The sequence below is a fragment of the Cuculus canorus genome, chromosome 1 (genome assembly GCF_017976375.1).
Source record: "Cuculus canorus isolate bCucCan1 chromosome 1, bCucCan1.pri, whole genome shotgun sequence".
NCBI classification, from domain to species: Eukaryota; Metazoa; Chordata; class Aves; order Cuculiformes; family Cuculidae; genus Cuculus; species Cuculus canorus.
The window spans coordinates 98,184,304-98,211,089 of record NC_071401.1 but is presented as its reverse complement, the minus strand read 5'-3'; the positions used below and the strand labels follow the sequence as shown (position 1 = coordinate 98,211,089).

The following is a 26,786-nucleotide window of genomic DNA, read 5'->3' as shown; positions in this document are numbered from 1 at the left end:
CAAAGTCCATCTGGGAAGCCAGCAATCAGCAGCCACTGCTTGAGGTAGCTAGTTTTGAAAGAAAAATATGCCTGCTATAAGAATGGAGGGTTTCTATGCATGCTATTAAAGAATCAAAAATATGCACAACAGAAAACAAAATTGGATACCCCTTCAAAACTGTCTTTACACAGAGAAGTGAATTATTGTGACCGAAAACAGCAGCACCTCTCAGAGGAAAGAGTGGAATTGTTTCTATTGTAGGAGAGGTTTACCACCCCAATAGCTCGAGTCTGTTAGATTGTAGGACTGATCTATATTTCCTTGTCTGAAAGGACATAGCTGCTATGTCTGAATCACAACATAGGATTTGTGGAGATTGTCATTCTTTTTTGTGATGTTTATGTCGTCAATAGAATTATCACAAGTCATCTTGAGGGTAACAGGTACATCTATATTTTACACATTCCTTTAATGTTTGCCAAGTGTGCCTGGAGTGCTGGATTGGTAATGTTTTATCGGTGAGCACTAAAACTGCACACAAATCCATCTCAACAACTCTTTGAATATTCAGCGTATCATTTATGACCCCATAGCTATTAACAACCTACCTCTCAAGCCAAGAAATGCATCTATCTACTTTCTTAGCAGTCTCCCAAGTAACTGGTAATAGCTTTAGTGTTAGAATTACTAGCATCAGCACTGGCAGTGATACTGGAATTAATACCTGTCCTATAATATATATATTATCTATAATAATATAGCTTTCTTCAACCAGATTCCTCTCAGGGTGACATTTTGCATAGGTTTTACTTAGAGGTGTCTTTGCTATAGCAGTACTTCCAGAGTGCATTAAGTTCACCACGAATCATTGCTGTGGAGTTTTCATTAGTAATGTTTTTTGCCAAGAATTTGATGAAGGCCCTCCTCTCTGAGACCCATTGGCTCCATAATAAATATAAGTGAAGATGTTTGTTGATATGCCTAAATCCCCTTTAGCCTAACTCAGCACAAAGAGGTAGAAAGACGGCCTGTATCTGCATTTTTCTTACTTAGAGAAGATGCTCTGATAAAATTGTACATTTCCTGGATTTATAGTAAAAAATTCTCCTTCCTGTTTCTTTGGGAACCAAATACTGGCGATATTCAGTTCATTCACTAAAAATTTTGGAGTGCAAGGCATTCTTTTGCTGCTGTAAAACCTAGCACTGTGGTTGAGCATTCTCCTGAAGAAATGAATACAGACCAGGTAAGGCTTGCTGAAACTTTGGCATTAAGAGTCACGGACAAGTAATCTTTTTTTCCCATGCAGCTTCTGCAATCAATAACCTTGAATGCTATGAGAAAAATAATGGAGCCTTTGGGGTATGTGAACAGTGGAAGGATCTCCATGGCTTATCTTGTTTACGAAATCAATTGTTTAAGACTTTAAGATGCCTGATGGTACTGAATTATTCCACAGTGCCTTGAGATATCTATTCCCCTGAATTTTGCTGGTTTTCCTTGAGAAAAAAAATAAGGCACATTTATCATACAAGAAGCATCTTATAAATATATTTCACAGCTGTATTTCCAATGGATGCACTCTCTCTGAGGATTACCATCTGTTCCAATTATTCCTCCATTGTTCTTGGTTTAAATTGTGGCAGCTTCATAACTGCAATGAAACCCTTGCCATACACTTCTCCTTATTCAGAATTTTAGGTTTTTTATCTCTTTCTTCAGGGTGAGAAAGCTGTTCTCACACAGCCAGTGGAAAAATATGCTTAAAATACTGTCTATATGACAATCTGTCTGAAGTACTCAGTAGCATAAAAAATCACAGTTCAAAGCGGAGCAGTATTTCTCCCTTGTTTATATCTGGTCTACCAAGCAACTGATGGACAAAATACTTCACCCATTATATCTGCATAAACTGATATCGCCTTGCATAATTCCCTCAAAGACAATAAAACTGCATAGCTATCAACTGAGCATGACATGGTAAAAGCATATGTGAGCAGAATGGAGAGGTATATTATAGAGGAACAAGATCTGGCTGCCCAGCACCAATTATTCACAAGAAACCAGCAAGAAAAACTGGCACTCCTTCTTGTTCTCCACAATTAGAAAATCTTAAAAAAGACACTGAATATGCTAAAAATGTCTACTGCAAAGAGTTCACAGAGACTAAGAGTCCTAAGACTCTGCTTAAGTCAACACGAGAATCCCTGATGCAGATGCAGAACCGTGCAATTGCTTCTCACTATTTTTATGTGTTGCTCTGAGGCCACAAAATAGATCAGGAATTCATCTGCTTTCATGCAGCTTTCTTGGAGATGCATATGTTGGACATAATATTTATCGTATCCACTTCCATTTTCCCAGCGATACTACCAGATTTCTCAAGCTAAACTGAATTTCGGTAGAGCGACTTGCACCTCAGGCAACACAGAGGATACCCATTTCATTACATATGGGAAGCTCCACAAGGCAAGCAGGTCACTCCGCCTCATTCTGCAGATGTAGCCTGCGCTGCTTTATTGCCATTTGTTTGCAGTGACTCTTTGCAGATAAGCAGAGGCAAGAGGAGCTATTTTGCCTAAAAACAGGCTCCTAAGGTCCTTTTTTATGAGGAACGTTTCTAAAAGGCTAGGACATGATTCAAATAGCCATCTAAATTTCTGAAGGGGACATTGCTGCATATGATTCACAATACCTGTGCTGGAAAGCATCTTACCAATAGGAGTTCCCACGCCGTAGCCTTTTGAATCAATGAGCCCCCCAATCTGGGTGAGATTGCAGTTTCTCTGAGTCACATACTCTATGCTGGTCGACTCCATCAGCAGTGCATAATCTGTTGTGAGCACGCGCTGGATTCCTTCATCGTTGTTCTTCACCAGCGCTGTCTGCTGCCTGCTGCTCATGAACGCCCACATCTTCTCATATGTTGATATTTTGGATTTCTGAGGAGGGAAAGTGGGGGCACAGAATCATACCAGCACCCAAATTACACTTGTAAAATATTCCTCAGCCTTTTTTTTGTGAATGATGCCAACAGCACATCTGGAATGAAAGAGAATTGGCAGCAGGATTTTCCTTCCCATAGCCTTTCTCTCTTAGTGTGCTTATGCTGAGGAATCTCTTTTTTTCATTTCCTTTGCACTGCCAGGATCTTCATTACTGGCACAACTGTGAAATGCTTTGAAGTTTTTTGAGCTAATGCTCTTACATGGATTACAGTACATAACCCAGCAAAATTAGTGCAGCTAGATACTGTTGCACTCAGAAGTAATGCTTCTGCCTATCAGGAAAAATGCACTGCTCCAAACGCCTGATGATGAATAAAGTACTGGCTCTTTTGTACTCATAACACTTGTCTAGAAGTCATGTACATCAAAGACAGAGCTTGAGAAACAAACCCAAGGTGGCTTCTATGCACATTTCTGGTTTTAATTGCAATCAGACCTAAGGACTTCATCCTTCTCCCACTGATGTTAAGAGAGAGTGCACACATGTACTGTGTTGATGCCCAGCTGCAAAAGCAAGAGGGATGCCAGAAGCCCCAGCCACCTCTGTACAGCATTGAACATCCATTCCTCCCAGCATCTTTCCCCTCGCTGTGGGAGCCCTGAAGGATGTGGGCATCCTGTAGGGAAAGGCAGTTGCCACTGCCTCCTTATTTGCACTTTTCATATCCTTCGTTGGAGGATATGAAAAGAAAAACCGAACCCGCCCAGGGACAAGTTGGAGGCCTGTGCCTACTACCCTCAAGATGTGCTACCTACAAACCAAAACAACATTCGAGCATTCGCAAATACTAAAATGATTAAACCTCTCTCTTCCTTGTATGCTCTCAAATAACGCTGAACACACAATGTTTCTTCTGGATTAAATACCAAGGTAGACCAAGCTTTGTAGTCTTGAGGCTGCAAAGCCAACCACTGCTGTTGCTGTGGCCTAGCACTGCAGAAAACTGAGTTCTTAATCTCAATTTGAGCCAAAGATCCTCCATACACTTACATTCTCCCTGTTCTGGGGCAGCATACCCTCACTGCCTTCAGGGGCCCTAGCTTTGGTTTATAACCATCATAGCTGATTTTAGCCTGACTGTGTGGAGCCCATATGTGCTTGTTAAACAGCAGTGCCTGTGAGAAGCTGATTTTCTGGTTCTTTGAGCTTTAAATGTGAATATGCTCTGCTTGTAAATTCAATACCTGTGAATGTCACCTAAATTTCATGTAAGTCTGGTAAGCCACAGGATACCACTAAACTCTGAAGACGGTTAAGTAGCTTTTTACTAGTAAAAAACCCTTTTTTCTGCTCAGTTGGGCATATTTCTTGAAACTAGTGATAAGTTTATGCAGTAGATCGAGACTGATATTGAATTTACTGGAAGGATGTATTCCTTATTCAGATGAGTTTTCAAGGAAGACCTTATCTCCTTAACTTGCCAACTCCCAGTATTTTCAGGATAGAACATATGCCAAATCCTGGTCTTTAAATTTTCAGTGATTTCAGTAAAAACATGTCTGCACATCAGGAAGAGGGAGCTGGCAAGAGTTGCAACATGAGATTAAGATCTATTATCACAGTGGGGCAAGAAAGCATAGGAAGATTTATGGATGTATTGGAAAGAGTAGAGCAGCAGCTTGGAGAAACATGCATATGTAACAATTAGTGGATGTGAAACATCTCGCCTTTTTTCCCAAATTTGGACATGCAGTGAATGCTGCGTGAGGTCCTGCTGGGTCCTTGCTGGAGCTCTCCTTAACTGCCCAAACCCTGTTCTCTGGGTATTTTCACCTGGTAGGGCCTGATCTGGGATGGGATCTGTGTGCAGGGAGAAGGCTGTCTCCAAGGTTGCTTCAAAGTCAAGACTCCATTTCCCGCCAACAAGTAAATTAAATTGCTTTTGTTTTCATTCCCGCTGCTACCTGGCTGGAAGGCACAGTCACTGTAGAAACTTTCTTGAAAGTATTGCCTCTTTAGCAACAGTTTTTCTGGAGACACAACTACAACAGGGATACTAGTGTAAGACATTCAAAATTAGTGGAAAGCCACATCTGCATTATATATATGCATTACAAACAAGACTAAAGAAAAACAACAATGTTAAGTTCAACTACATGCAAACAGAGCTTTTAGAAAAGCAGTGGAAGAAATTTGCCTTTCTTGTATAGTTCCCAATCTACATCCCATCCAGAAGGTACATTGTGTTATATCATCTTTCAAGGCCTTCCTGCTGCTACTTTAAGAACAAAGTCCTAAACCAAAGCTCTTCAGAGTCTGCTTTGTGCCAAGATCTTTTTCTGCACTTGATGTCTCCAGAAGTCCTTTTACTGCATGTTCCTCTTACAGACTTGAAAATTAGACCCATCTGGTCTTTGCATCTTGTGTCCTACATGACAGGCACTTTCTTGTTCCTCTCTCCTCTGTAGTGAGGAACTACCAGGGGTTGTGGTTTTGCTTTAGATAAGTGGTGGTCTGAAGGGGTCTGTTTATCTTGGCATTTCATCTTTTAAGCATTGGGCACAGCCCTTAGATAAATAAAATCTTGCAGCTTAGGAAGCACTTGAAATAATGACTCCTCCTCAATGGAACCCAGCCCTGTGCTACACTCTTGTAGGACATTTTTACTGTTGTTGCACCTGGTTGTGCCGATTACTCCTTGCCCTTTCCCGTCCCCATCACTTTCTCACTCCCATGTGGCAGGACAGTTTCTGCAACACATGCTGCCAAGCATGAGAAGCATCTTTCACCCCAGCTAAGCTCCTCCTGCCCTTGACTCTCAGAGGCACAGCTGTCAGGGAGTACCCCTAAGCACTGGGGAGTTCCCAGGCTCCATCACAGCATGGAGCAGCCCAGGGAAATCAGTCCAGTTCTGAAATTCAGAAGCTAGTTCCTCTGAAAAAAAAAGCATGGAAGAAACAGATTTTGAAAAGTTCTCTCTGATTCTGAATTTGACTTCAAAATAGCAATGGCAGTGACTATCTTTGGGCAGTGAAGAGCCCTCAGACCAAGGAAGTTTCCCAGAGTCCTTCAGAAGGTGGCACAGCTGCTTTCTCCTGCCTTATATTCCTAATGAGAATCTGATACTTGCCTGATGCAGTTTCCAGGATGTATTTCCCAGCACATCTTAAAGGAAATGTCAGCTCATCATTTCAAGAACTGACTTTAATGAGGCTCTGAAAAATACTCTAGATTGTGTGTTTCTTTCAGTAAGGAAACATTTCTATTAAGCCACAAGAGGACCATTACAAGGGCAGTTCACCCTTGACAGCTCCATCAGGGATATCCTACCATCAGAGCTATTACATGACTGAAATGTCCTTGATGAGCATTATTTGTTTCAAGAGATGACCCAAATAATTCAGACAATATCTTTTTTGTGTGTAAGCATTTTGCCTTGTGTGGAAGCATAAGGGCTTGTGGTTAAAGCAGGGTGGGGGGCTCAGGCTAGAGCAGCAGGGCAGGGCACTCATGCATGGCATGAGCGTTATTTTGCCTCACTTGCTGCTTTCCCACAGTGTCTCATCTGCTTCAAAGGCACTACATACTTGGCTGTTTATACATACCATTCTTAGAAGGTACAGTGAAAAACATGATACTGGTTCATTCAGAGCTTACCCTCCCTGCAGCGAGTACCAATGAAGCTGCTCATTAATTGTAATTGTCACAGGATTTTTATAGGATATTTGTGTGTATATCCTATATTTATAGCTTGTTGGCTTTTACGTTGACATTTTACGAGATTAACCCATTTTGTAGGTAATTAATACTAATAGTGGGAAAAAAAAGAATGCAGTTATCTACAAAGCAAATGGTTCATGTGTGTATGTGGCTCATGTATTAATAATGTGTGTGATATCAACCATGGAGTATTTAAAAAAAAGTTACAGCCTGCAGCATTTTCTGATGCAAATGTGACCTTCAGAAGTGATCTTAGCTAAGCGGCTGTAAGAATCCAAGATCCCACCCTAAGAAACGACCTGGAGGAGAATGTCCCCATGTCCATGCTCTGCTTCCCTTCAGATCTTCCCACCAAAGACACGGGTTTGCCGCCCACAGCAATACAGCATCGGATTGTTTCTCCATACAGCTTGGGGGAAAATCTCCCGCCTTCTACATTAATATCACTGAAGGATCCTCTATGGATTTGGACAGATTATATATTTACCTATTATGCTAATCCTTTCAAATGTTGTGATTCCACCTCACCGTTTATTGCTGGAGGGCCATGAGTCAGTCCGACCGTACAGAGCTGGCTGATGCAATCTTACCTTGAAGAAGGTCATTGTGGATCCATCTCTAACAGCCCCATACTCTATCTTGGTTTGCTTTGCCAAATCATCTGCTGAATCAATGGGGGATTCCATCCTTTCCACGGTTAGGAAGGCAGCCAGGTTGGCAGTATAGGATGAGATTATGATTAAGGTGAAAAACCACCATATTCCTCCAACTATTCTGGTAGAAAGAGCTTTGGGCATCAACTCTGATCCTGTTATAATATCATCAAAACATTCATATTAAAATGATGCTGAAAGTTGCCTTTCCTGATACCACAGACTGGTTTTAGGCACAGAATGCTCTCATGAGCTGTAATATGATAAAATGATTTAAACAATAAACTTACGGATGCACAGCTAACATTTATAATGGTAACAGACTGTGAAAGGGATGCATGCCATGACACAAATGGAATTATCCTTGGGTCTAAGCACCATTACATCTCTGAGGTAAAGCTCATTGTGAAGTTAACGTCTTACATCTCCAGCAAGCTACATTAGTATTTTTGTTTGTCTCCTGAATCCCTTTTTGCCAGTATATTGTAATCAATTTCTTTAACTAGAGATCTTTAGCAGAATTCTGTTCTGCTTATAAGCTACTTGGCAGAAATACCTTACAAGAGAAACCTGTTCTGTGCACCCTATTGACTGGCAGAAACAGCTCGATCAATATTGTTCCAATGAACTCATCAGCCTGTGTGAATCTGAGCTCAAAACCCACAACACGTCTCATTACAAACATGTGGTTTATATTTGAAAATTCAAAGGATGAATGGATGTATTCTTTGGATCTACAGGGCAATGCAAAGTTTTGGACAGTGTATTTAACACTCATTACTGCTGAAAATGTTTTAGCAGCTCTGCCTGCATGCCACACTGACAAATATCAAAGTGATCTACCATTGTCATAAACCCCCACAGGACAGCACACGTGGGTGTTAAGTGCACTGAAATAGAGTCTAAACAGCTTAAACTGTGTTTAGGCCACACAGGTACTTGTATATCTAAGCATTCACAAGTTTTGTGCTGTTTTTTCCTAGAGGCATCTCCACCCAGCTCATTTTGTGGGATTCAAGAACCTGGTTCAGCAAAGTACTTGGAAAGCCATCTGAACAGTTTTCACTTCAAAGTTAAGCTCTGCATAACTATTTTGTTGAGGAAGGATGGACTTATGAAAGTACTTAAATGCCTGTGAATGGCGATACCAGCATGTGAAGCTTTTGGTATGACAAACACTTCTATCACTGGAAAATCATGCTGATATATCTTCTCTCCCCAGCTATTTAATGATTTCTGCAAGAAATTTAAACATGTTACAGAGAATATTTTCAGACTTTGCAAAATCTCCAAATGTGACTTTTGGGGCAAAGACTAAAGGGCAAAAACTTTCCAAACAACTAGCAAACAGATTTAACTTAGCTTTGTAAACATATAGACATGTATCTTAAAGGTCAAAGCTAAGCATAGCCCAAGGGTTTGAGTGGGTTGACAGAATTACCAAACTGCTAGAGCAGATGCTCTGCCTGTGCAGCCCTGTGCAGCCCTGGTGCTGCATGGATTTCAAATTAAGCCAGCAGTCTGAAAGCAAAAACTCTCACTTGAAATTTTCTACTCAAAATGTGCCCATTTCGGGACCTGTAGCTCTGTCTGGATTTATGTTTGTGGTGTGTTGTACTTTCTTGCTTTTCAGTTTAGGTTTTTTTTCAATACAACGTAATCTTTTTCTTTTTTTTGTATTGTTGGTCTCAGGAAAATGTGTTATTTCTAAGCTGGGGTTAACCTGCAAAAGCTGGCTTTAAAGGTGCTGATTCAGGTCATCCTGAAAGTACTTTTTTTTTTTTTTAAGCTCAGACAACTGCACAAATATAATTTCTACACTTGGACCATGATGTAGTACCCAGCTCTGACATATACATCCTAGTAATGCATAATAGCCAGATACCTTGCAGATATCTTAGCTAGCAATCATGACATCTGCCAGCACACTCTTACGACAGCACAAGAGAGTAGGCAGAGAAGCCCTGTATGCTGGATCTGGGGGGTGAGATGCCAAACCTCTTGTGTGATTTCCTCTAGCAAAAAGTTTTTTGTGAAAAAGCAGCAGAATACATTCAGTTCAACTAAGCTCAAGACACCAGAGTCTATTAATTATGCAGTGAACTATAGTTTTGCTTTTGCGAGATGCTGAGCACACTTTGCTCCCAGCTGAACCTAGCGGGCCCACGGTCTCTTTAGATCGCTCCCATGATTATTGCAACGTTCACCTTTTTGAGGGCCTTGATTCCGGTGCAAAGCATTAATATCTGCTCCATGCTCACCTGCTTTGCCCTAAGCGCTCTTCTCAACAGTATCATCCTGGTCTGGGGCTCCAACAGATAGCTTACCTTCCTGGAAGTGATAGTTTCTGCAAATGGATTGGATGAAATGTGCCCTGTTTGGATGCTTTCAGAGTATGCATAACACATCTGAGACTTTCAGGGGAAAAACAGGGGAAGTAATGTCTAAATAAAAGTGTTACTAGCAAGACTCGGGGTCAGAGACAATACTTGCTGAAGTCTCTCTAGTGCCTTTTAATGGCAGACATGACAGCCAATCCTGATCCAGACTTTGCTCACGCTCTGTAGAAAAGAGAAAGTCTGATCATCACATTTTAAAATTTAATAACAAGTGGCTTCCAATCAAGCATAACAAGCAGCTGCTGCCAACAAGAAAGAGCGTAACACTAGATGCAGATTTTCACAACCATTCACATCATGTTCAAACTCTTCACATTAACAATGATGCACTTACAGTCACACGCACCACAAGTTTGTACATGGAAACATTTGTGTTGCCTTACAAATGTTTTTCTTTCTTTCTTTCTTTTGTTTTGTTTTTAATCTTCTTGAAAGACAAGCAGAGTCTGGTTGGGGCTGACTGTCATGTACCCAAGGTAGTGGTAACGAGCAGACACTGCATCCCACAGTTTGCTGTGGATGATGGTAAACTCCAAAAAAGGCAGTACATCAAAACACAAAATCCTGGGGCACTTTCACACACAGGGCAATCACAGTTATATACACACATCTGCCTGATACTGTAAAACCTCAGCCTGTGTTTTACTGATAAACTGGAAAGAAAACAAAACAGAAAAGCAAAACAGAACAACTCTTCCTTCAGTCAGCATCCTTCAACTAATTTCTATGAGGAAGCTCTATATCCTGTCAATACATTAGTGCCCCAGTAAAAGCAAGTGGATCTTAGGTACAATATCAACTTTATTCTCAGCCATATCTAGGAAAATACCCTCCTCATTTTTATTTATTTTTTTTTTTATGGCTACTTATATGTCTTAAAGAGGGAAGAATAAACTGTACCTGGATGAATGCAGAGATGTTTTTATATTCCTTACTCAAATGTTTAGGAATTTAATACCAAGGTACTGCTGGGCTTTCCTCTCAATTGCCTTTTGGGTTGTTGTCATGGGATTGGGTTTTTTGTTCAGCTTTGATTCAACTCAAAATATTTGTCAGGAAATATTTTTGTTCTTCTCAGCGGATCTCAATTTTGGTGAGTAGTGATTTAACTGGAAAACTTAGAACATATAGGTCATAGACAAAAGTACACATATCTGACTTTCCATATGGATTAAGCTTCTCTACCCTTCCTTGTCAACTGAGTAAAATGTCAGCTGTTTCCAAAATCACCAGCAACGGGGACTTGTAAATGGGTTAAGTTAATGCTTCTAGGGTTGGATGCATTTACAGAAGGATGGGACTCATATCTGCAGATAAGCCATTTTAAAAAAAAAAGGTTTGGTTTTGGTTTTAAACTAAGTGTTTGACAAGTGCTAAAAAACTTAACAACCTTTCTGAAGAAAATACATCGTTTTTTGTTTGGCAGTTAAAACAGGTTTTCTAGGGTAGCTAAGGCTGTTACTGTTTCTGTTGGGATGGAGCCCAACATTTTCCTGTTGCCAAACTCCTTACATCAATAAACTCAACTTCAGCATGAAGCACTTCATATCCCTCTTGCAATTATTTTACATTTTGGCTCCGGAAACTCCTGTGTGGCCCTGTCTCCTTCCTTTTCTCTCAGATGCTTCCCCTCCTTCGTCCGGTTGCAGCCCTGTTCTGGGTTTCACAAGTTCCCCTCTTCTGCCTGCTTCCAGTTGCAGTGGCACGTCGTTTTCTTCCTTTCTTCTATTACTTAGTTTCTGAGATCAGGTTTTACAGTATATGCTGTATTTACAGAGGGTGGAGTTTACCAGCACAGAAGCCCTTGAGCAGACTGTGGGACGTGTGCAATAATGAAGTGTAACCGGTGTACCTTGCTGCATGAGAGCTCCAACTCCAAACCAGAAACTATTTAGTAAAGTAAAATTGTTTTCCACCACATCTGAGTCTGGGTTGCACGGGTGGGGGTTATACCATTCATATGGTGTAAACCTGTGGCAGTTAACAGAAACAACCTGTAAACATCAAATAGAGTACACATAGCGGCAGCAAACCTGCTGAACAATGCACAAAATGAGGAGGTTAATGAAGGAAACAAGAAAAAGAAAACCTCAGCTGAAAGGCTGTCTGCAGGACATCTTGCGGCTGCCTTGCGCAAGCTGTGGAGCAGCGCTGCAATGCCAGGAGCCACTTTGACAGTCCCAGATCTAGCACTGGGATACTCCTTGGGTTAGAGCCCTCAGGGGTGAGCCTTCTGCAACACCCCACAGCCTCCCTGCCTGCGTTGCTGACAGACAGACAGACATTTGCTGGTGTGGGGGAACAACTGGAAGCCATGTAGCTGGTCATTGGTACAGTGTTTAGGAAATAATGAAGGAATAGAAGCCGCCTAAAGGCAACCACTGTCAGCTGTCTGTAGTTGAGATGCTGGATGCTGAACGTGCTCTCCCTGGATACGGCTGCTGCAGCAGCAGAAAAAAGGCTGCCAGTCCTTCGAAGACATTTGGGAGCAATTACAGTGTCTGAAAGCCATAGGGCCATGTTGTCAGCATTGCAGGGAGAGTCTTATGCGGAGGATGGCCTTTAATGGAAGAACTCTGCTCTATTCTCTATGCACCGGTCTGCAACTGCAAACCATGCTCGTTCTGCTCTGCATGACACGTGGCAGAGCTACATTAAGGACCATTTCTCCCCAAGATACTTTGCCTGCTGTTGCTTCCCACTGCTTCATGGCTGGCTGAATACCTTCTCATGATGTTTATGAATATAGCTTTAATTGACAATGTCATGCCAATACATTTTAATTACTGTTTCAACAATATAATTAAGCATTGAATTTATGCACGGCAGTAAGGAGAGTGCCTTGCTCTGCTGAAGTAATAAACTCTGATACTAATGAACCCACTAACTGAAACTGTATGTAGCTCAGGATGCTTTTAGCTGCACAATATTACCATGACTGGTACAATAATATTAAAAATTGTATCAAAAGATGTAGTTTTCAGATTCAAGATACAACAGTTCTGCACAGACTAGTGAAAAGAGAAGCAGTCTTCAAGTTATATGTTTAAATTATTTCTAGAATAATTGAAGCAACTGTTGTGTAGTAATGAAATTGTTCCCAACTCAGTTAATGCATATGTGGAGAAACACGTCTTTAACAAGAGACCCAGGATTAGGGCCTGTGGGTTGCCAAAGTTACCAACTGCCGTAGAAGTGAAGAGTGCTCACCCAAAGGGTTTCAGAGAGTTAACACAGGACAGTAAGAAGGTGTACAAATAACTCTGCCTGACCTGACTGGTAAGCCCAAGGCTGGAATCTTGCATCATTTCAGACAACCACCACATTCAGAAGGCTGGACACAACTGTTTCCTTCACCAAAACAGTGAACTGCAGTTGATAGAAAGTAGCAATGAAATTCTGGCAGTAACACTCTTTCTGCCAGACTGGAAAGATTTTTATAGCTTTAGGTATATATTTTAATGTGGCACTAGGGTATATGTTTCTTTTTTTTTCTTTAAAACAAAGCTGATTTTCTTGGCGTGTTTCTGTTGCTGTGCTGAGCTCTAAGAAGCAACTGAGTTACAATTTTGCTCTATTTCATTGCTCAGGCCTTCTGTTTTCCTGGACATATTTCCCTGATTTACTTTGGATTTCAGCAGTAGCTACGGTGAGGTTTCTGATAAAGATGAGATGCTCAAGTCGTCTCAAACACCTTTTTATACAGACTCTCTGTGACATTATGCACCTCTGGTGGTTCCCATCCACCATCAACATCAACAACATAGCTGATAACGGCATTAGCAATAAAGGGAAATTTTGACAGAAAACACCTTGATTGTTAACTGCCAGCGTACTTAGGGAAAGAGCTTTGTCAATCTGTAACCCTTCGCAGTGACGAAAACTTCAGTGTTTGAGTTTAAAAAATAATATAACGATGCTAGACCTACATAAGGCTCAAAGACAAATGAGAAATTATTCAGCTGCTGAAAAGTAAGATTATCACAGTCTATGAAAATTATTCCCAAGTATTCGTCTTCTATGAACTGAAGTCAAAGTACTGTTAACCTTTTAATTTACTAGAGAAGTGTTAAAAAGCAAATACTTCCTGAGGTTGTTGAAACAAATCTATCCAATACTAGCTGAAATGCTTGACAAATCTTACAGAAATCTTGACATATTTGGAGATGCGAACAGGTCTCGATATAGACTGTAAGAAGGGCTTGGCTTCTTGTGAATACAGTTTTGTGTCCCTTAGCCTATATAGTCACAATCTAGGCACAATATATAGGCACAATAATTAAGCACTGGGTTTAGGCATCAGTTCAAAAAAAGAACATATCAGAAAAACTGTAAACATTCAGCAAATTATTTTGCTGAACTAGTGGGTTCTTTTCTGGTTTTCCTAAAATACGTGGGTTATGAAAACAATATGCAAACTTGATATATTTAAGTTGCTACAAGTCAGGGTTTGTGCTGTGTATTACGGATGTGTGTGAGTCTATATATTCAATGACACATAAGCCTTTGAGATAATTTTGGCCACATTTGACAAATAGGTAGAGGCCTCAGAGGTTACTATGTTCCTACAAGTGTTGTGAAACATTGCAGTAGAAACCACCGCTAGGAGAGAAGCTGCAGGATGAGCTCACAACTTGTTATGTATCAGTTAATCTGAATGTGGAAGATTGTCTACAAATCCTTCAGCTGCAGGGAAAACAAACACACAAACTAACTTCAACTGGCAATCACAATCCACCATGAGACACAAATCTGCAGGGAAATCAGGCTTTATTAGTTATGCTGCTTCTGAAACTACTGCTTTTTTGAAAGATTTAAGAAACAAAAAGTAAAAAAAGTTACACAGGGTGAACCTATGGCTTTACCCAAAGGCTACCCTGTGATTCAGAGCAACATTTAACAGCCAAGAGAGAAAAGCAAACAGGTTTCACAGTCGATGATTTGTAAGCACTGTGCATTTCCCTTTTGTTTGCTCTTGGCTACGTATTTGCATGTAGACAGCATGTATCTGCGAACAGACAGAGGATCCTGAGCTTATTTATTCCTGCAAATTTGATCCTTTTACTTTAAAAAACAGAAGTGCCAAGGATAATTAAGGCTTTGTTTTTACTTCCACCTGTTCCGAGGTGGAGAGGACTGTGGGATGTTTTTAGTTTTGGCACACAACTCTAGAAAAGTCAATCTGTCACAGTAAAGCAGATTTAGTATTAGTCATGAATGAGATCATGATTTGGGTACAGTAAGAGTTATTATTTATGGTACAGTGAGCCACTGCAAGAGCTTGTGGGAAGTCATGACTAATTGTATAGAGTCCCATATCTGTCAGAGACGGATTAATTCTTTCTTTTTCCCCGGGCCAACACTAATAAGTTAACCCATGACCTCTCCTCCTCTAATACCCTCCTCCTTCTTCACAGAATCATCAATTAAAAGGAAAAAGCAAATCCCACAAAATTCTGTACTTCGGTACTGGTATAGAAACATGAAAACACACGAAGCATTCACATAGATTGTCCGTCAGAAACAAGGGTTGTTCAGCGGACAACAGAGAAATATATTTTTGAGGCCAGTCACTCTCAGCAGAACTGCTCTTGTGAATGAAGTTTGTGAGGGACCGTGTGTTTTGATTAAAAGAAAACAGTGAACTGAAGGAAAAGCAGCAAAAGCTTATTTTGACATGGGTCACACGCAAGTGGAAATCAGGCACAATGTGCTATACTGTCAGAATTAATGATTCAGATTACAATTATTTATGATTTTGAATGAGGCATTTGTATCTATACATAGGAATATATATGTTACTGATGACTTCTTAAAGCTGAATGCCATCATTTGCAATAAAAACTGCAGCATTTCTGTTACTTTTGCTGTGATGTGAATATGCAGACTCCCAATGACCATTTCAGTTCTTATATTTCATAGTGTAAATGTTTTCTCAGGCTATTTTCGATGTACTTTGTTAATGTGGAATGTTTTGTTGATGCACATGCAAAACAATACATAAGGGAAGTAGGGAAAGGCTTGATTAGGGGTCTTCAATAAAAAGGATAAAAACATTAATCTCTGTGAAACACTAGTAAAAATATTTATGTTTTAAATTATGAAAAGCAAAAAATGAAGGGTAGGATGAAATCAAATGAACAGAATTGGAAATGAAATTTTGAGGCCACTATCTGAAGAAAAGGGCAATAACTTCCAAGTATAGAAAAAAAGTGTCCCACATGACCAATCTCCTCTGACAAGTTTCAAAGTTCACTTTGTTTCATGCTTGATTTGCTCTTGCTCAAGGTCCTAGAAGAACCCAGACTGTGGTTCATGATCTCTGAGGCCACAATATGTAGCTTGTATCCAGTTTGTGGAACCGTATGAGCTGTCTAGAATTAAAATGTTAAGTTTAGGATAAGGGTATAGAGTGCTCTGCTGGTCCTCTGGAGATGTGACTGTGGTCCACTGGTCCAGAAACTTTGTGGCACTCCTGCCTTTGAGAATATCATCAGCTTTTGCTTCATCTGGAAAAGTGGTGTGTATGCGCTTATTTCCTGCTGGTTTTGAGTAGGAACATCACTGGAAGCCTGCCACTGACAAGCAAGGTGCATCTCGGGACAGTGCTGGGAGAGAGCCTTTGATATACTTCACCTTGCAGATTGCCCCCTCAGGTTCCCATTCATGTTATCTTGTATTTTCAAGGGGAAATTAGCTGAAGTAATTAACATCCTTCAGCAAAAAATATGCTCACATCCCCTTTCTTACCTTTTAAGTGTATGCACTGTCAGTGGAAAAGAGATGTGCGTATGTACAAGTGATAGAAACTGATTTCCAACATGTAGTCTGCTGAGGTGTTGTGTACTGACAAAGAAAGGCTGACACATTTCATCAGATATTTCTCTCCCTTCAGCCCTTCAGGAAAGTGAAATCTCATCACATTGCAATATATAAAAGTGATAGCATCATAGATATGAAAATACCACAAGACTTTCTAGAACGTTATGCTTTAGGACTGGGTAAAACTCTTAGGATAATATTATACATATCTACTTTGCAAGGCTCACGCAACACCTACAGAAAGAGAGGTAGTTAATGTAGATGTGTCTAAAGTTATGTCTTTGTCTTACCTTGCAATGACAAAGAGGACACAACTGACCCCAAGGCAGGCTAGGAGAACATACATCCAAATATCAGGAGAAAGAGGGTTTAAAAAGGAGAAAACACCAGGGTTTGTTCCATTTGGCTTCCTATATAAGATGCTGATTCCCAGCGTCATGAAGGGCTTTGAAAAATCAATTACTTTCTCTCTTACGTAGGTAATTGTGAGAGGAGCAACGGCCAGATCAGCTTTCTGTAAACACAAATGGGAAAATACTTATTCTTTTTCATGTTCAGCAAATGCACTACCTCACCTTCCGTTTTTTCCCCCAAGCATTAAAAACTAAACCAAATTTGACTATAAATCTGAAGTGTGAGACAGAATTGTTAGGGTATGAGTTGGTACCTGATGTTCTGTCTCCTCTTTTGCAAGTAGAGGGTCATTTTGACTTTCATTTGAGTAGAAGAGGTATGACTAGGGATATGGGGCTCACTCCTATACACAGGGGCAGACAGACTACAAGCAAGGATTGCCAGAGCATCTGGACAGGGACTACATTCACAGATCAGAGGCTGCTGCAGGGCAGAGGCTATGTGGAAGCTCAATCTTTGCCACTGGAGTTTGTAGCCAAGGGGTGGACAGGACCCATCCTAGCTCAGTACCCTCCACCCCACCACAGATGGAAGTTCCCCCCAGCATATGCAAACTGTTCATTCACATGTACTGATGTGACTTCCTACTCTGACAAGTGGCAATAACGACAGATCAGTTGCTCTGAAAGAACCGAAAACTAGTGAAAACATTTCATTTGGGCTGACTTCATATAAAATACCACAGGGGAAAGGGGAATAAAAAGAGAAGGATTATTCAATCTTACGTGATCTATGAGCTCTTTGACCATCCCATTCCACTCTCCTTTGTCATTCTGGGCTCCATATTTACCATCAGAAACTAGTTTGACCTCATAGATGAAGCCTAAAATATTTGACAGCTCCTTCAGTAAGTCCAGGCAATAACCCTCGAATCTGTCATTTCCATACAAGGGCTTGTCAGACTTCTTGTACATAACATAGGGATCTTCCTATAGAAAAAGACAAGTGACATGCAACAACAGAAGTAAGTCTTGTTTCAGATTATATAGGCTTCACTAAATTCTGTGAATATTTTATAAATTGATTGCAATTAAATGGAAACCAGTAATTTACCATTTCCATTAAAAGCTGTTCTAGGTGTGTTAACAAATTGACTGAATCAATTAGCGATAAGCATAAGGGCCCTAATTTTCAGTGGAATAGACCATTCAAAGCTCCTATGAGCTTTAATTAAGCAGTGCTTAGCAGCTCCAAAATCAGATCCAAGATCTGTACTCTACATTGTCCTTTCCTAAGGGATCAGGAAGGATGTTGAAGGAGAGAGAAGGCTAAAGAACAGAAAAAGGAAAACCTAAAACTGGTTATTTTCTGAGACAGAAATCTTTATTAAAAAAATCTTCAAATGTACTACATAGCTGTGAGTTGTGCAAGTATTCACCTGAGGGAATAGAGAACAGCACAGGCAGATTGCAAAGTACCTTGTTGCTTTTCTTTTAAAAGGATTTTGTATAGGAGAAGATCAGGGCAAGCAGGTTTCTGCAGTTTAATGTGGCAAAAGACCTCTGGCCATAGAAGGGGAGTGAAGAGGGAGCCTTTGAGCTTCTTCCCTCCTCCTGAGGAATTAGGCAGAGTTACTGTAAAAAAGTGGCATTACTGGCCAGGTGGAAAGTATGAGCCTGAACAAGTCATGAACACCCAGCTGGATATTTTCCATTTATCATAGTAAGGACATAACCCAATCTGTCTATCCACTGTTTGGTACATTTTTTTTTTAGTCCTCTTCATCTCATTTTCATTAAAAATGAAGGACATATAAGTATTGACTGAAATCCGAGCATTTGTGTGAGTTAATTCTTCCAAGAAGGAAAGTATGCAGGGTTCATCTCTGAAATATAGAAGTAAGCTAAACAATTTTGGAGGTGGAGGTTACTGAAACTCATTGGCAATGTTGTATTTTTGAATCCCTCTTGTGGATGGATTAATGTGTATGTCAATTCTGAGTCTAAATCAAGAAATTTGCTTGAAAACAGGCAAGTTTAACAAAACATTATTTAGCGTGGAGGAAAACAACCATGGGGTGCAGGGTAGAGGTGGCAAAGGTAGCTGCGAACAGCCCCACAAACCACCATCAGTAATGCCTGCATCCTACAGTGTGGCTGGTGGCATCACCTCTGCCCAGCAAGACTTACCAAAATGGTGGTGACAATGAGTGTCCGGTTAGCCAAGGAATCTGTAATGTTGGTCGATCGGTCCTTATTGCTGTCTGTCATGTTAAGGCCACTGTATGAGTTCCAAACCCCAATCTGCACAGAAGAGAGCAGGTGAGCGGCTACTCAGCCACAGCAAGCTGAAACATTTCCCTAAATGCTAACCACCTAGGAAGAGTGCACTGGCTCTAACCACCACAGAAAGAGACACCAATTGCAATGTTAGAGAAGGGACACGGCTGTAGGTCTGAGTAAGGCAGCAACATCAGATGGCTGATTTAGAAAACACAGGGAACAATCTGCCCTTTCAAAAGCAGGCGGAAATGAACAAGCTGCAAGAGTACAAGGCATGTCAATACAGGGGTGTATTAGCCAATTTTCTGCAAAAGTGGAACATGTTGACTTTGTTTCCTGCTAAAAAAATGTCAAATGTCTGCTTTGATGATTTTTAAAAGTTTTGTAAATGGTAGAGTTGAAACATATAGCAAGACCTCTCTCTTCCAATACAACAGATTAAAAGCTTGAATAAATATGCTGAAGTAGATTGATGGATGCACTGGCCTTTTGCTTCTACTGTGCCTTCAGCAGGTTTAGCAAAGATTATTCTGTCACTTCTTGACTACTATATATGACAGAGCTAGCAAGGTGGTACCACTTTGCACACTGATCAGTATTTGATCAGTAAATATAAGTGGTCAAAGGAAAATTCCCTTCTAGTCCCAGACATAATGAAGAATTCCAGTATTCAATGCCCAGTTCAAAGCCTCAAGGGAAAGATCATCATGATTCAAGTAGATTTGGCTGGATACCTTGTGAGGGTAGAAATTATAACCATGTTGATTTATTCCGATAAATATTTAAATAATATAAACACAGCCTGAAAGCACTTTCAGGGGTCTTTTTTGCCTTTGGATTTACATACACAGCATGGCTGAAGGCTGATGGGAGAAAACTGCAGGTAAAGGGCCGGCTCAGACGGTTTCCTTTGTACTGGACATTTGTGGAGAGCACTAGACCAATTGCTTGGGGGACTGATACTGGCCATCCACACAGCCATTCACATAGTCTCATCACTCTGCCAGCATGTTTCAGCTCTACCTCAGAGGGACTGGATTTCAGATCCTCCCTGCTGGGATTGCCAGAAAAACTGCCAAGTAAGTCTGTGATAAAAATGCACTGACTTCTCTTGTGTACTGAAGGTGTCTTATCTCCTGTAGGATGCTCAGTCATTTCAGATCCAGGCTGGATTCTTTTTCTTTGGTTGTTAACTCAGGCAGAGATGGTGTTGCCTTTGAACCAAACCCAGCAGACTAGTTTGTGCCTGCTGAGTGTGGATTTGGGGTAAAAATTGTGTCATTTCAAACAAACTTTGTGTTTGTGTCCCTGGATGCCATTGCTATTGCCTTTCACAAACTTTTTTTCCAAAGTATGCTTAACTAGGATAGTCATGCCATTTTTTTTTTTAAACTAATTTTCAAGTGTTTATCAGTCATTCCTTTTGTTTCCAGCTTAGATCAGGTTGGGAAACTGATTTGGAAAGTACAAACAAAATAAAATGTTGGATATTATGGTAGCCTATGCCAGGAGTATAATAAATTACCAGTGTCCTTGAATTTGCACCAAGGTGGCTCAGTCAATGAAAAAGCCATTCCGCTTGTTGTTACTGACTTGATATGGCTGACTTTTATTGGCTGGCAGCAAGGAAGAGGAGAACAGTCATGGAGAACATGGAGCAACACAGTCACAGTGCATACAAAATACACCAGGAGATCACTCTACGTCTGGATAAAAGAATGACACCGCAGGTCAATCTTGATTAGAGTGATGGAGGAGATCGGAGGGGCACTGGAAGAATGAGGCCAAGGTAGTACATCACTATGGTAAATCTGGGGGATTTATTGCAGTTTAGTGACAAGTTTGAGAGGTGTTATAAGCCCTTCTCAGCAAGCCTGTGCTCTGAACCAGCTGTAATTTGGTTTAAATCAATTCAGTATAACACAAAATGCCTAGAGTCAAAAGCGAGATTGGTTCAATAGCATTCTGCATGTCAGGTAGGATGATCTATTCACCAGTAATGAGGGAAATGGAGGCCTTTGTGCTTTATCCCGATTCTCTAAAGATTAAAACAAGGTTGTTAAGTATGTGCTTTATAACAACATGAAAAGAGCGCAACAGGAATTTTTTCACTGATCTACTCTATAGCATTAAAATTCATCTCAAAACAACATAAAACCTAAACATTTTTTAACTGTGTATGTGGGAGGGCCGGGAAATAATAATATCCGTATGAAATACATACAAAATATAATGATAAGTGTTATGAGAAGTTTTTATCTTGTGACTCCAGAACACTTTAAACACGGTAAATGCAATTGTTATCTTCTCAATACAAAATGGCAACCATGAGTTGTACCTCCAGTGGGGAGCAGGGCATGGAGCTGATCTTTGACTCCCACTTCTGTGCCTAACCCACCAGGTATAGGCACCTCAAATTAAAAGAGGGCTGAGATTTCTGCGGTAATTTAGTTCTTTTATAAACAAGCTTAGTAAAAATTTCCATGTGTTAGTGAATGACAGCATCCACTTAACCACCTGTATTATTTTCTTAACTAGCTAATAACTCACTTGTCAAACTTTTGAATCAACAATGCTCAAACATTACCTGCACAGGCAAACCCCCTGAAGCCTGCATGTTAAAGCAGTCCCTGCTGCTGAAGCTCATACACATTCAAAATGCTGCAAATTTACAACTCATGGTGACTCTTAGGTGAATCAAGAATGATAACAGCTGAGAAAAGAAGTGCTAATGTTGTAGCCAGGTGCCTCTGCTCTAACAGAAGAAAAGCACAGCTTGCAAGAAATAAAATAATAATTAAAAAATTACTTTGGTGAAAAATCTGAATCCTGCCAAGGTATTTTTACTATTTGTAATTTGACTTAGGATGAAACATCGTACTAGAAAATTTCATACTCTCAGGTGGACTTCTGTCTCTAAACTGCAATATGGGAGTCACTGTCAAAACCTAAAAGATGAGTCTGAAGACCCATCCCAAAGGTTTTTTGCATAACTCATCTGTGTACAAACCTTCTTCCACACTTTATATAAATGATTAGAAACCTCGCCAGCAGCCTTGGTATAGAGAAAAACAAACAGAGTTCTTTATTAAAAATGAAAAGAGAACCAATCTGGAGAGCTGTGTGGGAGCAATTACATTTTAAGTCACAATTAACCCAACAGCGATTATCATTCAGAGTCAAGCCAGTATACACAAAGCAAGGGACACTGTTGTCTCTAGCTATCATGAACTGGCAGTCATACCTGTGTTAGGGATTTTTGGACACCCATAGCAGGTACTTCCTAGGCAATGGTGGAGGAAGGCCTGTGGTGACCATTGGGAGTCCATATTTGCTGTTTGAGTGTTGGGACAAGGCCATCCCACCTTCACCCAGGGTCCCCCAAGTACTCGGTCTCCAGCATGGGCCCCAGCTGGCAGTGTCGGGGTGTGGATGCCAGAAGCAGCGCCATCTGGCTAGTGTGAAACATGGCCAAATGCATCTGTGGCTTTGGGCTTCTCTCTATGATCTCTGTAAGTCAAGGAGCTCTGTGTCTTCAGGAGAGTGTATAAGTGGTAGAGTAAGATCTTTTGACATGGATATTTTTCTTTTTTCAGAGGCGTGTATCCCTGAGTATCCTAAAGGAATGTGTATTTCTTGTGTCTTTCGTTTGAATCAGAATCGTTTAGTTGGAAAAGGTCTTTGAGACCACAGAGTCCAACCATACCTGCCCACTACTAAACCACATCCCTGAGCATTTAATCTACCAATCTTTTAAATGCCTCCAGGGATGGTGACCCAAGAACCTCCATGGACAGCCTGCTCCAGTGTCTTCTGGTGAAGAAATTATTCCTGATATCTAATCTGAACTTCCTCTGGTGCAACGCAAGGACGTTTCCTCTTGTCCTATCACTTGTCCTTTGGGAGAAGAGACCAACACCTAACTCACTACAACCTCCTTTCAGGCAGTTGTAGGCAGTGATAAGGTCTTCCCTCAACCTCCTTTTCTCTAGGCTAAACAGCCCCAGTTCCCTCAGCTGTCTGTCACAAGACTTATTCTCCAGCCCCTTCATCAGCTTTGTTGCCCTTATCTGGATGCAGTCCAGCCCCTCAATGTCTTTCTTGTAGTAAGGGTCCCAAACCTGAACACAGTAGTCAAGGTGCAACCTAACCAGCACTGAGTACAGGGGCACAATCACTTCCCTGGTCCTGCTGGCCACACCATTTCTGATACAGGCCAGGATGCTGTTAGCCTCCTTGGTCAATTGGGCCACTGCTGGTTCATATTCAGCTGTCTGTCAACCAACACACCCAGGTCCTTCTCTGTCAGGCAGCTTTCTAGAACCAATTTCTGAAATTGTATCATGCAAAACTTTCTGCTTTCAAACACAGATGCTACAACTAACTTAGTCCCCTGTAGTCTCAACATTTCAGCACAATTTGTGGTAAGCAGAGATGTTAAGTAAAAAGAACCAATCTAATCTCAAAAACACAAAGAATTTTTAACAACTCAACTGTTGCTAAGGTTATTAGTCAAGCATCTTCTTTCACCTCTCCGTCATATCACATTTATTAAAAGCAGTACATGCAAGACAAGTCTAGGGTTTATACATATATATGAATTTACCATACTAAATTACAGTGGCAAAACTTAAGATTATGTGCACTTAAAATAATTATTTCCATTTAGATAATTATCTCCAGTACCAAATCTCTAACTCATACCTCAAAATGCAAGATACACACTGTAAAATAATAAATCAATCTTAGTAGTTCATATCTGTCTTAATTTTCACTTAAATAATCTTGAGAATAGTGGTTTTAATCCCAAGCACAGGAGATTCAAGTTGAAAACAGTCTCTCCTACACCCTTGCAAATTAGCCTTCTGTTGTAGTTTTACAAAAGTTCTGGTTACCTTTTCTGTTCCTTCCTCCTTGAGGCTAATAATGTCCAAATCAAAATCCTTCCGTAAGCCATCCGTTTTGTTGAAGGTTATGCGCCCTGTCAGGCCATCCCACCGTGCCTGTGTGAACACAAAAAACCTCTTCCCTGTAACAATTAGTAGGAACTACTCTGAAGTCATAATAAATATTGCATTTTAAATTAACTGTAGCATTGAATCACCTCCAAATATTTTTTTTAAACATATGTGTCTTTGTTACTTTGATAAAAACACTTTCTTCAATTTTTTTTATTCAGTTTGTCTTCAATATGTTTAGCATTTTACAATCAGGCACAAGTCTGTGACAGTTTATATATATTGATTTACATATGTCTAGTACTGTATGTAAAAAGATATACTGAAGAGAGAGACAAGGAGAATAAAATATGTATTGCACATGCCTAGACAAGGCAGGTTTTTTGCGCTGCATGAGAATTCACTAAGAAACTAAAAAAGGAGTCTGCTTTGTCTATGCTTTGGGTCTGAATCTTGGAGTACAACTGCCTAAATCCACCAGCCTCACTGGAGTAATACTCTCTAGGTCCAGGTCCTTTTAAGTTCTCCATGTCAAATGAGTAACAAATAACAATCAGTGCGGAATAGGAATACCCAGAAGGTCCTTAATTGAAGGAATGTAGCTAACCATCCCAAATCACTAATGTAGCTAACCATCCCAAATCACTAATGAAGCTTTCTCAGCACTTGAGTTGTGCATTTCCTAGTCTTTTGTGATAGGTACTCCCTCTGTTACTCAGAGCCCAGAAATACAGATTTTTTCCAGGAACATATAAAGGAAAGCAGGGCTTTCGTCATTCTTGCTTGATTTCTTGGACAGGTTGTGATTAAATGTCTCCTACCAGCACTGGACTCCTAATGTCCTGGACTTTACTGAATTGTTTCATTAATGCTTCATTTTGCATCCCCATGGAAGAAGACACAAGTTCCCAAGTAAGCAAATGAGGTGCATCATTCCTATAGGAGCTCCACCACTACCCGAGCTCACAGGTGTCAATGGCATGATGATGATGGCTCTAAAAGCAGGCTCTCTGAAAAAAGGCACTCAGTCACAAAGACGTAACAAAAACTTGCAGTGTAAGGTACACGCAAGTCTCACATATTTGAAGTACAGTGTACAAGTTACAAGTGATCAATTTTGGTCCAGACAGCATTTTATTCTATCATAATTAAGTGAAATCACACTTTTCCTTATTTTAAACATTGTCTTCAGGAGTTAGTTACAGGAATGGACTTTGGACATCACTCTGTATAGCAATGATGATTCCCTGTGCTGGAGAAGGCTTCTTTAGTGCAGCAGGACCACTGTCCAGAACTAACTTTCTCTGCAATTTCAGTTTCTTGTATCTCATGAGCTTCCCAGCAAGCTCACTTTCTTTTAAATGAGATCTATCTGTCTCTCTTATAGGCACCATTTTTCCCCTAGAGCTGAAGCTTATCTATAAAAGAAAGTACTTGATGGATTTCAAACTGCAGACAATTTTTATAATCTATTTTTGTGAGCTTCCACATTAGATTAAATTCTTCAAAGATACAAGAAAGGCTGATGATAAATGATGGCCTAATATCTTCACATGTGTCAGACAAATAATTCTTAAATGACAAGCTTTTCTACTGCACACTGTTATTTGCCTCATTTAATTTGTTGTAGATGGATGACATAAGGAAAGCTGTATTAAATATCAACATACTTACAGAATGGTGTCTCCCCTTTCTGTTAAATCTAAATTCTAGCTCGTAATCTGAAGGATTTGATCTCAGATGCTGGAATGTTAGCACCATGTGTCTCAGACAAATCTGGTGCATCTCGAATTTTGTGGAAATACAGCAGGATTTTGAAGCATGGAAAAGCACAAATGTAACCAACTTGTTATGAGACTTTCCATCTTAATGACATGGGAACATATGTAAATCTCAGCTGTAAACAGAGAAACATTTGTGGATTTTTATGCTGATATAATTAAGACAGCAGAAGGGGACACATATGAATGCATTTCATCATATAATATCTCTTTTCCACTCTGTCTTTCTTTTACTCTGACATGACCCCATCTCTTATTCATAAAGTTGGAACATTTTTTAAAATATGATCTCTAGAGATCAATTCCTCCTTAGAGGGCGATTTGCTTCCGTGAAATGCTCACATTTAACGATTACATATCAGATGCTCAGCTTCTCTGTTAACGTGATATGATCTTGAATAAAGGAACCAATATGTTATTTTTGGAAATAGTACTAGGAGCCTACATCTCTAATCTTGTAGAAAAGATTTATATGGTGAAATGCTAGATCTCTTTTGAAAATCAGCATTGGTGCTTCTACCTGCACATTAAAAAAAGTGGAAAGAAAGGATGTTACAATCTACATATGTGTATGGTCAGATTTCAAGGTATCAGAGAAGAGCGTATGGCCTTTGTCTAACTTAAATCCCACTTAGACCACCAAATAATGACCCAAATGTGACTTAAATTACAAACAGAAGTCAGCGATCGTGTCTCAGAAGAGTCAAATTTAAATGTTGAACAAGTTTTTCAACCCTTATTTGTGAGGCACATGGTTCAGATACCATTTGAATTCTAAATTTAATTTTGAATTTTTATTTTATTTATTGTATTTATTTTAAGCAAAAATAAAACATTCGGGCTTGAGTCCAGTGAGCATAATTTTGTTTCTGACTTCAAGAGAGTT

At 40.1% G+C, this 26,786-nt stretch overlaps 1 protein-coding gene across 4 annotated transcripts in view; it reads right to left on the bottom strand.

The window, feature by feature from the left end:
* GRIK1 (glutamate ionotropic receptor kainate type subunit 1) overlaps positions 1-26,786 on the bottom strand; it is a 173,894-nt gene that overhangs the window by 16,663 nt on the left and 130,445 nt on the right. For 2 of the 4 annotated variants that reach the window (XM_054072433.1, XM_054072441.1), the window contains exons 8-15: positions 24,057-24,164; positions 22,172-22,216; positions 19,069-19,182; positions 17,665-17,868; positions 16,816-17,039; positions 11,556-11,674; positions 7,242-7,459; positions 2,699-2,924 (exon numbers count right to left, since the gene is read on the bottom strand). In XM_054072433.1, the coding sequence (XP_053928408.1) occupies positions 2,699-2,924; positions 7,242-7,459; positions 11,556-11,674; positions 16,816-17,039; positions 17,665-17,868; positions 19,069-19,182; positions 22,172-22,216; positions 24,057-24,164 (1,258 nt within the window). The remainder of the gene's footprint in view (positions 1-2,698; positions 2,925-7,241; positions 7,460-11,555; positions 11,675-16,815; positions 17,040-17,664; positions 17,869-19,068; positions 19,183-22,171; positions 22,217-24,056; positions 24,165-26,786) is intronic. The other 2 variants (XM_054072449.1, XM_054072456.1) reach the window with 1 other exon arrangement.